This window comes from Aulonocara stuartgranti (assembly GCF_965226115.1).
Source record: "Aulonocara stuartgranti genome assembly, chromosome: 23".
NCBI classification, from domain to species: domain Eukaryota; kingdom Metazoa; phylum Chordata; class Actinopteri; order Cichliformes; family Cichlidae; genus Aulonocara; species Aulonocara stuartgranti.
The window spans coordinates 7,403,632-7,417,869 of NC_138958.1; the positions used below are offsets into that span (position 1 = coordinate 7,403,632).

At 40.8% G+C, this 14,238-nt stretch overlaps 1 protein-coding gene across 6 annotated transcripts in view; it reads left to right on the forward strand.

Annotated features, from left to right (window-relative positions):
- suco (SUN domain containing ossification factor) overlaps nt 1-12,793 on the forward strand; it is a 42,209-nt gene extending 29,416 nt beyond the window's left edge. For 3 of the 6 annotated variants that reach the window (XM_082523086.1, XM_082523088.1, XM_082523089.1), the window contains 12 exons: nt 58-113; nt 1,128-1,219; nt 1,487-1,552; nt 2,681-2,764; nt 4,731-4,800; nt 4,917-6,308; nt 6,459-6,546; nt 6,687-6,791; nt 7,748-7,902; nt 8,121-8,212; nt 8,985-9,040; nt 9,490-12,793. In XM_082523086.1, coding sequence (XP_082379212.1) covers nt 58-113; nt 1,128-1,219; nt 1,487-1,552; nt 2,681-2,764; nt 4,731-4,800; nt 4,917-6,308; nt 6,459-6,546; nt 6,687-6,791; nt 7,748-7,902; nt 8,121-8,212; nt 8,985-9,040; nt 9,490-10,056 — 2,823 coding nt within the window. In that variant the 3' untranslated portion in view covers nt 10,057-12,793. Of the gene's footprint in view, nt 1-57; nt 114-1,127; nt 1,220-1,486; nt 1,553-2,680; nt 2,765-4,730; nt 4,801-4,916; nt 6,309-6,458; nt 6,547-6,686; nt 6,792-7,747; nt 7,903-8,120; nt 8,213-8,324; nt 9,041-9,489 lie in introns of those variants that run through there. The other 3 variants (XM_082523087.1, XM_082523091.1, XM_082523090.1) reach the window with 3 other exon arrangements.
- The last annotated feature ends 1,445 nt before the right edge of the window (nt 12,794-14,238 follow it).

A 14,238-nucleotide genomic window follows, 5' to 3' on the forward strand; every position in this document is an offset into this window, starting at 1 on the left:
TTCATGGAGTTGTGCATATTTTTATACTGTTTAATAGCTTAACTATTGTACCTGCAGGTTGAACTTCTCTCTCATTTCGGATCTGAACACTTCTGTCCCCTCAGTCTTATCAGGTAAGTTAAAGAATTTCCTTTATCTTTCTAGACCTTTCTCTAATCTTATCAACCCATGGGTGGCTGTAGCTCATCTACTAATTGGGAGGTTGGTGGTTCGATCCCTAGCTGCTTCCTGGCTCTGCATGGCAGCTATCCTTGGGCAGGATGCTAACCACAACTGTTTTACAATGCGTTTATATAGAAAAAGCATAGGAAAAAGTGCTTGTGCGATTGGGTAAATTATGCACATTGTAAGAAGCACTATTTAATAAAACCAAATAAAAGTTAATATTTTCTAACAGTTATGCCATTCCTTTTTTGAAGAAGAAGAAGAAGAACAGTCTTATCGTCTTGTCTTGTTCCAGTTTACTTAATTAGATCTTGAAAGTTTCTGGAATCTGTCTTTTAAAACACAACCGCCTTTATCATAAGCAGTGTTGACAAACAAACACTTTGATTTTATTACATCAATGCAAATTGTTATCCAGGCAGCTGTAATTACAGGAGCGCCGCTATATCATGAAAGGTCTGTTATGATTAGATTTTGTTGTTTACTTATTAGGCACCACCTTAATAGTTGTTGTTGTTGTTGTTGTTTTAGATTAAATTCTGAATGTTGTAACACAGCTAAAATGCCTTTTCTTGCACAGTGAGTCTGATGATGAGGGTTCCTTAAGAATGTCCACTTTAAAGACTTTAACTGCACAATCACAATAAGGGAAAAAAAGGAATTAAAAAAAAAAGAAACAAAAAAAAAAGATTGTTTTGGTGTTGTTTTTTTTTTTTAAGTTAATTTCCCTCAGATGGTACTTCTTATATACAGTCATCACTTGTGCGTCCATATCCAACACATTGTTCAGTTTCCGTGAGTTTTTATCTTTTATCTCAAAATGTGCTCAACTGGCATTGTTTTCTTAGAGCTGCATCAAAAAATTCCACTGCCTCCGCTGTGTGGTAATTTCAACTCTTGACCTTTTCTGTAGGTCTGTTTGTGTAACGTATTGTTTTTTTTTTTTTTTTTGTGTTGTGTAGGGTGTTTGGTACCAGCATGGTGGAGGAGTATGAGGAGATAGCAGATTCTCAGTACCCCTCAGAGAGACTTGAGTATTTGGATGAGGACTATGGTAAGATGTTGACGTCGATTTCAAATGCACAAATTTCAAATTTGTATGTAAAAGACCAGAAATGGATGTGTTAACATTAAATGAATTCATACTGTACTTTCATCATTGTGCAAACCAGTGCCACAAATCTATAGGTTATACCAGGCTCAAAAAGCCAAAATACATTATTCTTCAAAGTAGTTACCAAATACATTACTTCGATTTCTTGCCTTTTGTTTTCCAATTAATATGATTTTATTTTAACTGCTACCACGTGTTTCTCTTCAGACTATCCTCCTGGCTACCAACCAACAGAAGACAAGGCCTCCAAAAACCTGCTTGGTTCAGCAACCAGTATGTACACATACACACGTTCTTATAAATGCAGTCGTGAAAAATAGATTTTCACAGAACTTTATGCAGTTGAGCTGGTTCACTAGCTTGTTTGAACCACTTTTAGTGGCAATAACTTGAAGATCAGTGTCTCACATCTTTAAGGGGGAATTCTTCATGTTGGCGCAGCCCTCATGAGGTCCCTTCACACCATTTCAGTCAGATTGAGGTCTGGACTTGGCACCATTGTTGCACCCTGATTCTTTTTTTTTAATATTTGCTGCTGTGCTCTGTATCTTATATTCCTGTAACGTAACCCAGTTTGGGCCGAGCTTTTGCTGTTGGTCAGATGGCTTCAGCACAAAAGCGGACAGCCCTACCTGATCGAATTTAAAAAAGGAATAAGAAAATGTGTCAACTGTCATGAAAAATGTTAATGAAAATGTTTCGTTACATGTCATCAAACTGCAGCTACAGTAATCTGGTGTTTCCATCCTATGTTAAAGAAGAACTATTTTATGATTTGTGCAAGTTTGGCTTTAATACTGTTGTATCCAGTCATAGTGCACACAGTTTTTTCAATTATCTCAGACCTCATACAGTTGTTGGTACAGCAGCCAACTTTATGGCCTGTTGGGTATGAACTCATTCACATACTGTTCAACTTGAAGTATTTTAACCCACTTGGTATCCTGCGTACACACTGTGGGCTTTTTGAGTTGCATAAATTTTGCTGCTTGGCTTTATTTATCTATTTATTTTTTCCGGAAACCACACACACATGCACAAATACACTGGTGCCCTTCTGTCTCCTGAGTTAGCGAAGGAGGGGAACGGTGCACCCCTGAAAATGTACCGTGCACACAAGTCTCAGAGCTCTAACCATAAACCATAAAAGGGCTTCAGAGTGGATGGACCCTGGAGGAAAGGCTTAAAATAAAACTCATGACAGTAAATCCAGGGGACATAATATAGAAGGAGAATACAGTCATCAGAGAGAATGGTTAAGAAAATAAAGCAAAAACATATGGCACAATATGTGGTTTGGCTTTGATGTGTTTGGCCTGAAGCTGCTGTCAGTCAGAAATCTCATGTCATGGAAAATAAATGCATTGCGTGGATGTTCTTCTTCTTTGTTTTTGTTTTTAGATGCCATCCTAAACATGGTAAACAACATTGCTGCTAATGTGCTGGGAGGAAAGCCAGAGCTGGAGACTGGAGCAGAAACGGGAGGTACTGATTTCTCAGAGGCCACTTTTTAGACCTTTTTTAAAAGTTTACTTTTCTGGGTTTTTTTTTTTTTTTTTTTTTTTTTTTTTTTTTTGGGGGGGGGGGGGTTATTTTTCTACCATCACATTTTCACATGCAACACTTGAACAGTACACCATACACAAGTCAACATTTTCAGCCATCTTACATTCATCAGAGTATTTATATTGCTTCATTTTTAATTTTCTTAAAAAAATAACCTCAAAATAAATCCATTCATACTGATTTTGGGGTTAGCCCAAATGGGCGCTGAAGTAACTTATATTTGCACTGCTCTAAGCATAAGTGTAAGGCAAAGTATAAACACATCCATGCACATGTGTAACATAAGCTAAAATTTGTTTGGCTTCCCATTCAACTGCCAATAAAGAGCTGATAAACTCAAGTTTCCTGTTTTATAGACATCACATTTAGGTGATCTGTTACTGTCTCTTTAAAAGTTAAAGTAAATTACAGATTTAAACTACAGATTGCCAGGAGAACGTTACACATGCTGATTAGGGGCACATTTTTTATGTGTGTAATGTACATGTAAAAATGGTCTAGTACTCATGTTTCGCAAACTACTTGTGTAACTATACTAAGAGATACTTGGTCCACCTCTGCAGGTCAGATTTAATCAGCAATCTGACATTGATGGCTCAGCCTCTTCACATATTCCCCTTTGTTAGAAAAGACCTTGACTTGAATTCTGTTGCATGTTGCTCCCACACCTTAGCTCGAGGTAATATGACTGGTCTATCTGTATGAAGTGTTATGGAGCAGGGATTTCCGAGTCAGCACTATAAAAGACTTTTACTGAGATTGTTGAGCATGAATCATCCATCCAACAGGTTTTGTTTTGTGAAGGTGCGTGCACGTGTGAAAAGCTAATTGGAAATTCCGGTTAAGAAACGTCCAGATTACATAATAGGTTTCACACCTTCCTGAGGTTTAGATGAAAACTTCCTTAATGTGAAAGCAAATTGTAGTTGTGCTTCTTCTATAGACCGTATAGCGTTATCTTATGAAATCCCTTTAAAAACAAATTCAAATGTATTTAACACTTATAAAGCAAACTGTAATGCTGTGTTTTCACTCCTGTACTCTGCTCTTACTGTGTGACTGCCTTTTTCCTCGCGTTCTCCAGCCAGCCTGTCTTTCCACATCTTGTTTAGATTAACTGCTTCAAAAACTGGGTCACTTTATTTCCTTGGCTAAAGTGCAAACATATGCATAGACTGAATGTTCATGTGTATATGTGCTAAGAGAGCCAGATGTTTACTTGGCTCTTAGCAGGAGGTCCCTAGCGGTATTTCAGCAGAACTTTGGCCATCTTTGTTTCAGTTCTTCTTGGCAAGGAGCTCAGCTAAATTAAGACAGTTAGGCCTATGACGCTGAGCTTTCTTCTAGTTCTGTCTACCACACAGAGCGCTATCAAAATGACTCCTTAGACAACTTTTCTCTAGTGTGGTTGACTTAAAGAGGGGAGGAATCTATTAACAGATTTGGCTCTTATGTTTCTTTATGCTTTTAAAAATTCATTGTATTTAGACCTGTTGGTTATGACAACTGATTAAAAAAAAAAATACATTAAAAACCCCACAAATTCATCCTTTCAATTATTAGCACAACTCTATAGTGTCTTTTTACTGCTTGCTCTCTACAGTGGCTGTTTTTATTCCCATTTACACCCACTGAGTGAGGCAGAATTTGGGAGAGACACAATCAGTTCAAACTGGAACAGACTGGTTCACAGCATTTCTCCCTTTGCCTAAACATGGGCATTCCAGCCTGGAGGGACTGTGCACCTACACTGTCCCTCCTACAAGAGGGTGGAAAGAAACGAGCCACTGCCAAGTTAGAGGGTTCTACGCAATCTTAAAAACAGTAGCCAAGTGTTATTGCTGTGCTGTGTTTGTTAATTGTTGTGTGTTTCTCCAACCCCCAGGTAACGCAACAGAGGGGGGTGAAAAGGAGAGCACAGAGTCAGCTAAACCAACTGAGGCCCTACACACAGTGTAAGAGCCATCAGAGATATACCTTTATTCATTTAAATTGAATTCAGTTCCACGTGATGAGCTTTTCAACTCCAAATCCCACAGAAAGCATGTTTTTTGTTTTTTCTTTTCTTCAGACTGCAACCTTCAAAGCCAGAACAACCTACAACAGAAGAGGTCTCTGTCTCTAGTGACTCCTCCACATCTTCCCACTCATCATCTGATCCACATAAGGATGTGGATCAGATTGTCACTCTAGTAGAGGAGGAGGAAGAGGATGAGGAGATCAGACTGTCAACTGTTACTCTATTGGAGGAGGAGGGAGAGGATGATGAAGAAGGTGAAAAGAGCGAGGAGGAGATGAGGAAGGAGGCAGACAGGAACCAGTGGGAGAGCCAGGCTTACTGTCCTTTCACCTCCTTCTCCTCCCTCTCTCTGTCTTGCATGGTCACTCTGCCTGAGCTGCTCCATCGCTGGTGCTCTGCCAGGCTGGCCAAGGAGAGACTGCGCAGCCTTAAGAAGAGGCAGCTTAGCACTCAAACACAGACTCACCCTACTGTGAGCACACCTGTCCTCACACACACACCTCCACTGATTCCTATTCCTGCCCCCACACCTATCCAAGAACCCCTTCCTCTCACAGAAAAAGCTCCAGAACTCGAGGTGCCTGAGAAGGGGCAAAATGAGTGCAAAGCTCTCAGTGAGGAGTACACCACTGACACGCCTCTCAGCACTGACACACCTGATTCATACACTCCCGAGCTCAACATCCTCCTAGAGCCCAGCAGAACCTCCACCATCCCCCCTCAGAGTTTCTCAGACAGCCACAGCTCCCTAACACAGCCTACCCCAACCCCAAAGGAGAACTTGTTACCTTTAGTTAAAGACGCAACCCTAGATCCTGTCCCCACTCCTATCCTCCAAGCTGTCTCTATCCCAAAGACGCAGCACGCCAGCAGCGTCACCCCCACGCTTTCTGCCAGCACTCCCCCGTTATCTCAATCTTCTGAGACGGCTTCTCCTGTCGTCGCGGTTCCTCCTGTCAAAGATCAGCCTGTTCAGCCTCTTCCCACTGCTTCAAGACCTGAGGATTTTATCTCCCCTCCCACTGAGCTGCCAGCAGCTTTGCCTTCAAATGACATTCACACAGACTCAGTTAAGTCAGGCGTAGACAGCGGGGACTCGCAGAGACAAAATGTTCAGGCCTCCCAGACCCACGGGGAGCAGGCTGATTCACTTCCTCAGACAGGAGAGCCTCATCGGGTGGAAGAGACTGTAGAAGAGGAACTGCTGAACGCTAGTGGTAATGGCAACGCTCAGCGGACGGCTACAGACTTCTATGCAGAGCTGCAGAACGGTGGAGATTATAATGGTGGAGCAGTGAATGGGAACAGCGTGTTAGTTAACGGAGGCGCAGTCCACGGATCCAGCCAGAAAGAGAGTGTGTTCATGAGGCTGAACAACAGGATCAAAGCTCTGGAGATGAACATGAGTCTGTCCAGCAGATACTTGGAGGAACTCAGCCAGAGGTGAAACCACTGGCCATGTTGAACTTTTCAAATCTAAACTGCAACAAAAAGCAAAGTTTCAGTACAGATTTTACTGCCCTAATTTGTTTCAGATATTTGCAATCTGGGAGAGATTATTAGAAGTTATTTATATGTATCTGTGATTTCCAGATATCGTAAACAGATGGAAGAGATGCAGAAAGCGTTCAATAAGACCATCATCAAGCTGCAAAACACCTCCCGTATTGCTGAGGAACAGGTCTCATTGCATTAATCATCTTAAATCACAGTAAAATATGTTTGCAGTTAAGAGTCTTATTTACTCAATCTACTGACACCTGAGCAGCTGTGCTGACTAATATCTTCTTTTTTTTTTTCTTTTTTTTTGTATATTTTCAGGACCAGAAGCAGACAGAGTCCATCCAAGTCCTGCAGAGTCAGTTGGAAAACGTCACTAAACTGATGCTCAATCTCACAGCTACAGTCAGCGAGCTGCAGAGAGAGGTATATTGCTATCGTTGATTGCTGAGTAGACTATCTATTGCTTAGTTTTTAACAGAATTGTCTTTTTGTGTTTGGCTTAAAACCTTGTTGCTTGTGTTCAGAGAAAGATTTATTCTTCCTGTTGAAAATAGATCATGATGCTTCTGGCTCATTAACATAATGTAGTTTAAACACCATCTGTTGTCAGATCTCTTGCTGTTCCAGATATAGTCCAGGTTTGATTTTTATGTTCGGAGTAATGATTTTAGTAGTCGGGACCTTGAAATCCATCTGAAATGGAGTATGCCAGATAGTAGGTACCAGCCAGAGTAACTAGAGGTGAAATTAAGTATAATGGAATATAACATTCGTTTTACCTACAAGTTTGTTTATAAGTAGATAAACAGACAATTTAAGTAGTTTTTTTTTTCACATAAGTATAGTGTCTGTGTGAAACCTTAATATTCATGGCCATCATGTATTGTTTTAACTTTTTTTGTTTTGTTGTTTATTTAAAGTCTTTTGCTTCTTCCAAAACACGTGCAGAGTTTGACTTGAGTGGAAAACATTTTTCTGACTTGAATATTTCAACATGTTTGGCTTTGACTTTTCACCAAGGCACATTTTTCTGAGCCCACATGATTAAATGCAGTTACATTAAAAAGGATAGAGGATAAAGTTTGTGTATCCTTTTTAGAATAACAATTTGTGGGTAGTTTGTCCTGGTTTTTCCTTCTCTCTCTCTCTTTTTTTAAATTTTATTTTTATTTTTTAATTATATAAATTCACTGGGCCTTTTGCATACAGTGTTTAGGCCAAACTAAAAGTGCTTTTGGAGTAAGGTCACGGAGGACATGGTACAAAACATCACAACTGGGGAAAAGGACCACTCACGGTATCATAAGTCGACGTAGCTGTTGAATGTTTGATGTGTTGTGCATTGTTTCACTGTTGACTGCTGAAATCGTCCTCTGCAGGTATCTGACCGTCAGAGCTACCTGGTGGTCTCTCTGGTTCTGTGTCTATTTCTGGGGATCCTGCTGTGTCTGCAGTGCTGCCGCAGCTCGGCCCCCGGCCCCAGCACCAACTCTACTGCTCTTCCCAAGAGCAACCACTACCCCAGTCCCAAGAGGTTTGTCACCCGCATGCATGAATAGGATATTTTATTTCTGAAGCTTTGCTATGACATTTGTTAAGTGTTGTTCAGTGTTTTCGTATTAGACTGAATACTGAAGCTGTTGTCTGTCGGTTGCTGTCATTCCCGTCTTGCTACTAACTGTAGAAAGATTGACAATCAAGGAATGAATGTAGCATCTTGTAAATGTCAGTCATTTTTCCCTCCCTTATCAGATGCTTCTCCTCTTACGATGACATGAGCCTGAAGCGCAGGGTGACCTGCCCACTTGTTCGCTCCAAGTCGTTTCACCTGTCCTCTACAGAAGGTAAGAGGTCTTCTTCCTACGTGCCCATTCACTTTTCAAAAATCTCTCCTCCAACACACTTTTGTTTTACCCATGTTTCCTCCTTTTGTTTTTCCAACTGAAACATAAGCAGCATTGAGATCTGACACTACAGTCACGCTGCAAACATCATGTAATCTTGCCTTTGGGCACTTTCAGGCTAACTGCTTTTGATCACTGCGTCTATTGCCACATATCTCTCCCCATCCAAACACTACTTAGCCTTGCTTCATTCTCTCCATCGCTCACTCTTTGTACCTTTGCTGTTGCTTTAAGACATTTTGCCAGGTTTAGTGACTGATATCCCTCTTGTTGCCACTGCCTAAAGCAACACACGCCCACAAGGAAAGGCTGGTGCAAGCAATAAAAGTATCAGCTCTTGAAACCTTAAACTCCCGCTGCTGTTCATTACCCCCTAATGACGTGCATGCGTGTGTGTGTGAGAGAGAGAGTTTGCCCTTGAGGGTGGGAGGCTGTCATTGCCAGCTTGCCACATGCAGGCATAAGGAGTGTAATAATAGAGCACAATGCTTTGCTGGCTCATGGTAGACATTTGCAAGTAGTATTCCTTAATAAAAACAACACCTGCTTTTCTATGATTTCAAATCTTGTTTTAACAACAAGCTATTACTACAATATGGATTTATGCCTTTTCATCTTTAAAACTACTTGCAAGGTCGCTTCATGCTTATTACATGTACGTATTCCTGTATCCCATTCCATCATTAACCTAGCCCCTTTCTCCCCTCCCCAGTAGGTCCAGATGACTTGTACATTGTAGAACCTCTAAGGTTTTCTCCAGAGAAAAAGGTACAGTGTCTGTTGGCTGTGATGGCCGTCGTATACAAGTACTGTGTTTTCTCGTCTCAATGAGTCTTTCTAATACGTCTGTTTTAGAAAAGGGAATTCTTTATTTTGTGGAGTAAATGAGATGAGGTATCAGCTGAGCAGTGGAAAGAATTGGCGAAATACCCATTAGCGCGCGCGTGTGTGTGTGTGTGTGTGTGTGTGTGTGTGTGTGTGTGTGTGTGTGTGTCTGTGTGTCTGTGTGTGTACTGCCAGCTTTATTCGCTTCAAGTTTTTAATATTTTTAGATAAGCAGGTTGAGTAGTATGTTTTTGTTTTCCTCATTTCCATCATTCCCTTTTGAACTTTCCCACCTTCCTCCGACTATTGTTTGTGACTTAACGTTATTAGTTGTTTAGTTTTCTGCTGATCTTTCTTAAGTAATTTCTCCATCTCTTATGTTTACCTTGCAGAAAAAACGCTGCAAGGCAAAGTCTTTGGACAAAGTTGAGACTCTGAAGGCATTCGATCCTTCTGCTCTCCTCACTAACGGGGATCCCAAGTTTAACAGCTTCCACCCGTGTCTCCCTGCGCCACCATCCTCAACACGCCCCCTACCTCTTCCTCCTCCTCCTCCACCTCCTCCTCCCTTGCCTCCTCCCCCTTCAACACCACAGGAGGGCCCATTATTGCCCCGTCGCGCCTCTAAGGAGTTCCCCTCAGAGACTAGCAGCTGCAGCTCGTCCACCCATTCTGAGGAGTCGTACGCCAGCCGGCTCCCCCCTCCTTCTCCCGTCTTCCCCGCTGATGGCGTGTGCAACGGCCACGACCTTTCTTTCCCCCTCAGCCAGCCGGTTGCTAAGTCCCGTCAGGAGAAGCGCTCAACGAAGCGGCGGAAGTCTCGCCAGACCGAGCTGCAGTTCCCGCACATGCCAGTGGGGAGCGTTGGTTCTCTGCCCAGCCTGCAGCAGCTTATGAAGGGAAACAAGGAGATGAGTGTCGGGACCATCGGGGTGACAGCCGTCACCGGACATGTCTGAATCCTCACGCGTCACCTTTACACGATTATCTGCTCACACCTGTGCACACACTACACGGTAGCAGACATGACAGACAGAAGAGGTCTTACCACAACCCAAAGAACCACATTTCCCATGAGCACCCAGGCGCACCGTGGAACTGAATTGGCTATGGCAGCAGTAGCTCAACATCATTCAGTTCTTATTCACTCCTGTCAAAGACCCGTTTACGGTTATGTGCCTTTATATCTGTTCTAGACCTTCTAACTCTTAAAAACGTGAAATGTAAACAGTTGTTGATGTGCACAAAAAGACACTGTGATAGGAAGTGAAACACCAAGAAGAGTCAAAACTATTGAAGTGTGTTTGAGAGATTTTATTTTATTTTCATTTTTCTACTGGATAAGCACATTTACCCATGAAAGTGGAGCACCAGTGAATTCATTTCCCCACTCTGAGCACAGTGAGGAGAGGTGCTGGTCTCAACTCCGTGTTCCTTGAAAAGTATTAGGCTGCTCTTTGGGATGAAATATGTCATTATAAGAGGACTGTGGAGCATGACAAATGACTTCTCTTATTCTTATTTCCTCCTGTCTTTCATTGCCATCATTTAACCTTTTCCATCCTGCCTTAGTCTCTAAATGACTGCAGGTGTTTGTTTGGGACCAGTGGGTAAAACCGTCTCATTCTCGCCTTCTGTCTCTGTCAGTTTGTTCCAAACCAACCACGAGAGCTGAATGAAGAAAAGTCTACATGAGCGTATTAGCCCTTTTCTTTTCTTTTCTTTTTTTTTAAGTGTCTCAATTAACTTCATAAAACAAATACAGTAGCAGCAGTCCAGCTCCTGTAGACCCTGCTCAGTTTGGGCTGGGCCCAAAAATGCTGTCACATTAGATTTTGTAACTGTGATAAAACAGCTCAGAGGCAAGAAGCTGTAATATATTGTTTCATTACTTTTATAGTTCTTTCATTTGTAACTGAGCCATGTTTCTCTTAGCATTGCTGGTTCGGCTTGTTTGAGTTGCTGTCAGAGCCAGTATGGGGCAAAGTGTTTCCTGTTAAGGGCACAGTTTACTGTAGGGTAACCTTGGGTAACAGAGCTGAATGTTTACGCACACCCTCTCGTGGACCTTGCAGATGGGTCTGACAGATCAGCTTTATTTATCTATTTATTTATTTAAATGAACAGAGAATTTTCTAACCTAGTCGCTGGTTTGCCAGTCTCCCAGTCTTGCAGCGTCACAGTGGCTCAATGCAAGTTTGTTACATAGAATTACTACTCAGTGGTACTGACACATACAGTCATGGTGGATGGCTCAAACACATTTGCTTTCTTTCGTTTTCTTACCTTATAACGTCGTCTAATTGTACTTGGCTCAGCCTGAAATATCGGACAGTAATCGCATTTTATATCCAACAAAATAACAGTTAAAGGCTACATGTATGTTGGGAACACGCTGCTGCTTCTGTGTGTTTTCAGAGCTGCTGGAAAGTTGGAGATGCTTTTATTAAAGAAAAAAGAGAGAGGCTATAACAATGACTGTAGTACTGTGCTGTCTTCTGTCTGCCTTTTCAGCATCTCTGCTGGATTGGCTAACTGATTTTATGTTACCCTGGCTGTTTTGTTAATGTATATTCAATATAACAATTCAGCAAAAACACTGCAGGAAGCTGCAGATTTATTTTTGTTTGCTTTTAAAGAATAAATTTAACAGAGGTTTTTTTTTTTTTTTTTTATTCCCCCTTCTATTTATGCAATTTCATAGAGGTTCTGCATGGTTGGCGTTGGACGTCTTGACAGAATTTTCTTCTAATGCTACCATCCCATATGAGTGTCATTACCTGTTTTGACCAGCTTCTACTGCTCTTCTTTCCTTACATATCTTTATCCAGAAATGTCACCTCTGACCCCCTGTGCACGACTTCTGTCTGTGACTGTGAAGAAAACTTTAAATATGCCTGCTTTGATTAACCACTCTACCATGTTCCTATTGGCTTCAAATGCTTTTTCATTCTGCTTGCCTGCTTTTCTGTCTAGCTTTTTTGCTTTTTTTTTTTTTTTTTTTCTTGTGCATTCTTACTGTGGTCGTACACTCCTTTTAAGTCTTTTTTTTTTTTTTTTTTTTTTGATGTCATGTGTTTGCCCCACATCGAATGACAGCGGTCGTTTGTGAGGAAGAAATGAATTGTTGCTGAATAAAAGGGAACGCAGTAAAGATTAATCCAATTCAGAACACTATTAATGTGGTTACTTATATTCCAAGAGCCGAGCAAATCCAGAGGGTGGTTTGTTTGTTTTTTGTTTTGTTTTGTTTTTTTTTTTAAATCCCTGTTTGAATGTGTAATATGTTTGTGTGTAAACCTGTACGCATGCGAGATTTTTTTTTTTTCTTGTCTCGTGTGTGTGTGTGTGTGTGTGTGTGTGTGTGTGTGGGTGGGTCTGTGTTATGAAAAAGACTACTTTAAATCGATTTAAACACATAACACAGCAAACAACAAGAAAGCACTTGGAGAGAAATTCTAAATGCTCAGTGTGCACTTTGTATGACTCCTTATGCCGTTTTGTTTTTCTACCCTTTATGTCAAGTGCTACCTTCTCTCTCTATCCCTCTCTCTCGCCCTCTCTTTGTCTCTGTGAGTACTCTGAAGAGCTGCACAGTATTTTTGAGCAGGAGTGAGTTACTACAAAAAACTGTAGTGCCATTAGAAACTGTGAATTCTTTCTAAATAAAATGTTTTTGTTTCTTTTTGTCTTTCAGTTGGAGTTGTTTCATGTCAGATTTTAGCAAAATTGCTATTTCACTTCTGTTGTCCCTAGGCAGGAAACATTTATTAAAGAAAAGTAGTGATAGCAGTATACAGATTTGGGTATACACGTACTTCATAGAATCCCATCCTCAGAGTCTCAAAAGTAATTGGAAAGTTGGCTTAAAAAGAAATTAATAGCCATGTGACACCTGTTGTTTTGTTCTTTTATGATGAAATGAGTATCAGGAGCGACCACCTCAATGATCTGGTGCTTTCTTAAAAAGAATGAATACGCTGTCCAGCTTAGCAACAGCAAGAAAAACCCTTCACAATATCTAACCAAATCAGTAACACCCTCAGAGAGAATGGTATATCCCCAAAATCTACAGTTAAAAGATGCTTTCATAAATGCAAATACAAAGGTTTTATAAAAAGGTGTAAACCACTGGTTACAGAGCAAAATGTGGCGAAGGTAAGGAACGCCACATGACACAAAGGATACTGCATTATCTGTCAAACATGGTGGGGGCAATGCTGTGTCATGGGTGTGTGTATAGCTGCCACAGTAAATGGATCATTAGTTTACTGATGTGACTGCTGACAAAAGTAGCACGGGGCTATACTCTCTCCTTACGTTCAGCAAAAAGATGCAAAACCAATCAGAAAGAGCTTTATAGTGCTAATGGATAATAACCCAATACAGTCTCAAGGCAAAGAAATGGCATAGTCCAAGTCAGTGAAGATCCATGAAGAAGTAAAAACTAAAGGTGGTTGTGGTAAAAGTCTAGCAGAGTATCTTAAGGGAAGGGAAACAGAATTCGGTCATATCAAAATGCTGTAGATATCATCAAATGTGGATATGCTGTATCCGAAAGGATTCTCAACCTCTGGAAGACAATGAATGTAAGTTTTAAAAGGAATCCTCATATTTAAAGCTGTTTGTTTCGTCAATGACTTTGAACCCTCCCCGGGCTTTTATGCCTACTCATTCCTATGAGTTTCTAGGGAATCACTATCCATCTTTATTATGTTGGGGGAAGAAATATATCAATAACATATAAAATATTACATATGTAACAGCAGTATATGTTTAAATTTGATGAATTAGAAGTGTAATACAACTGAACATTAAAGTGCGCATCTTATGCTCATCATTATTTATTTACTTATTTATCTTGCGGTGGGCATCACAATGATTTGCGGTCTAAAATGAACCATTTTTACCTCTTCTCACTGCAGGGACAGCTTCCCTTTAAGGCTGACTTGCTGCCGCTATTAAACAGAAGGTTTAAGGGTGGGTAGTTGGGACTGTTGTGCTCATGATATCCTGTAATATGTCTCTGACATCATATAGATCCAAGAGAAAAATAAGAGCAATTAGAGAACTCTGAAGCCTGAACTTAAGGATAGCAACGTTTTTTGTTTTTGTTTTTAATAAGCGTCCAATATAAAAAA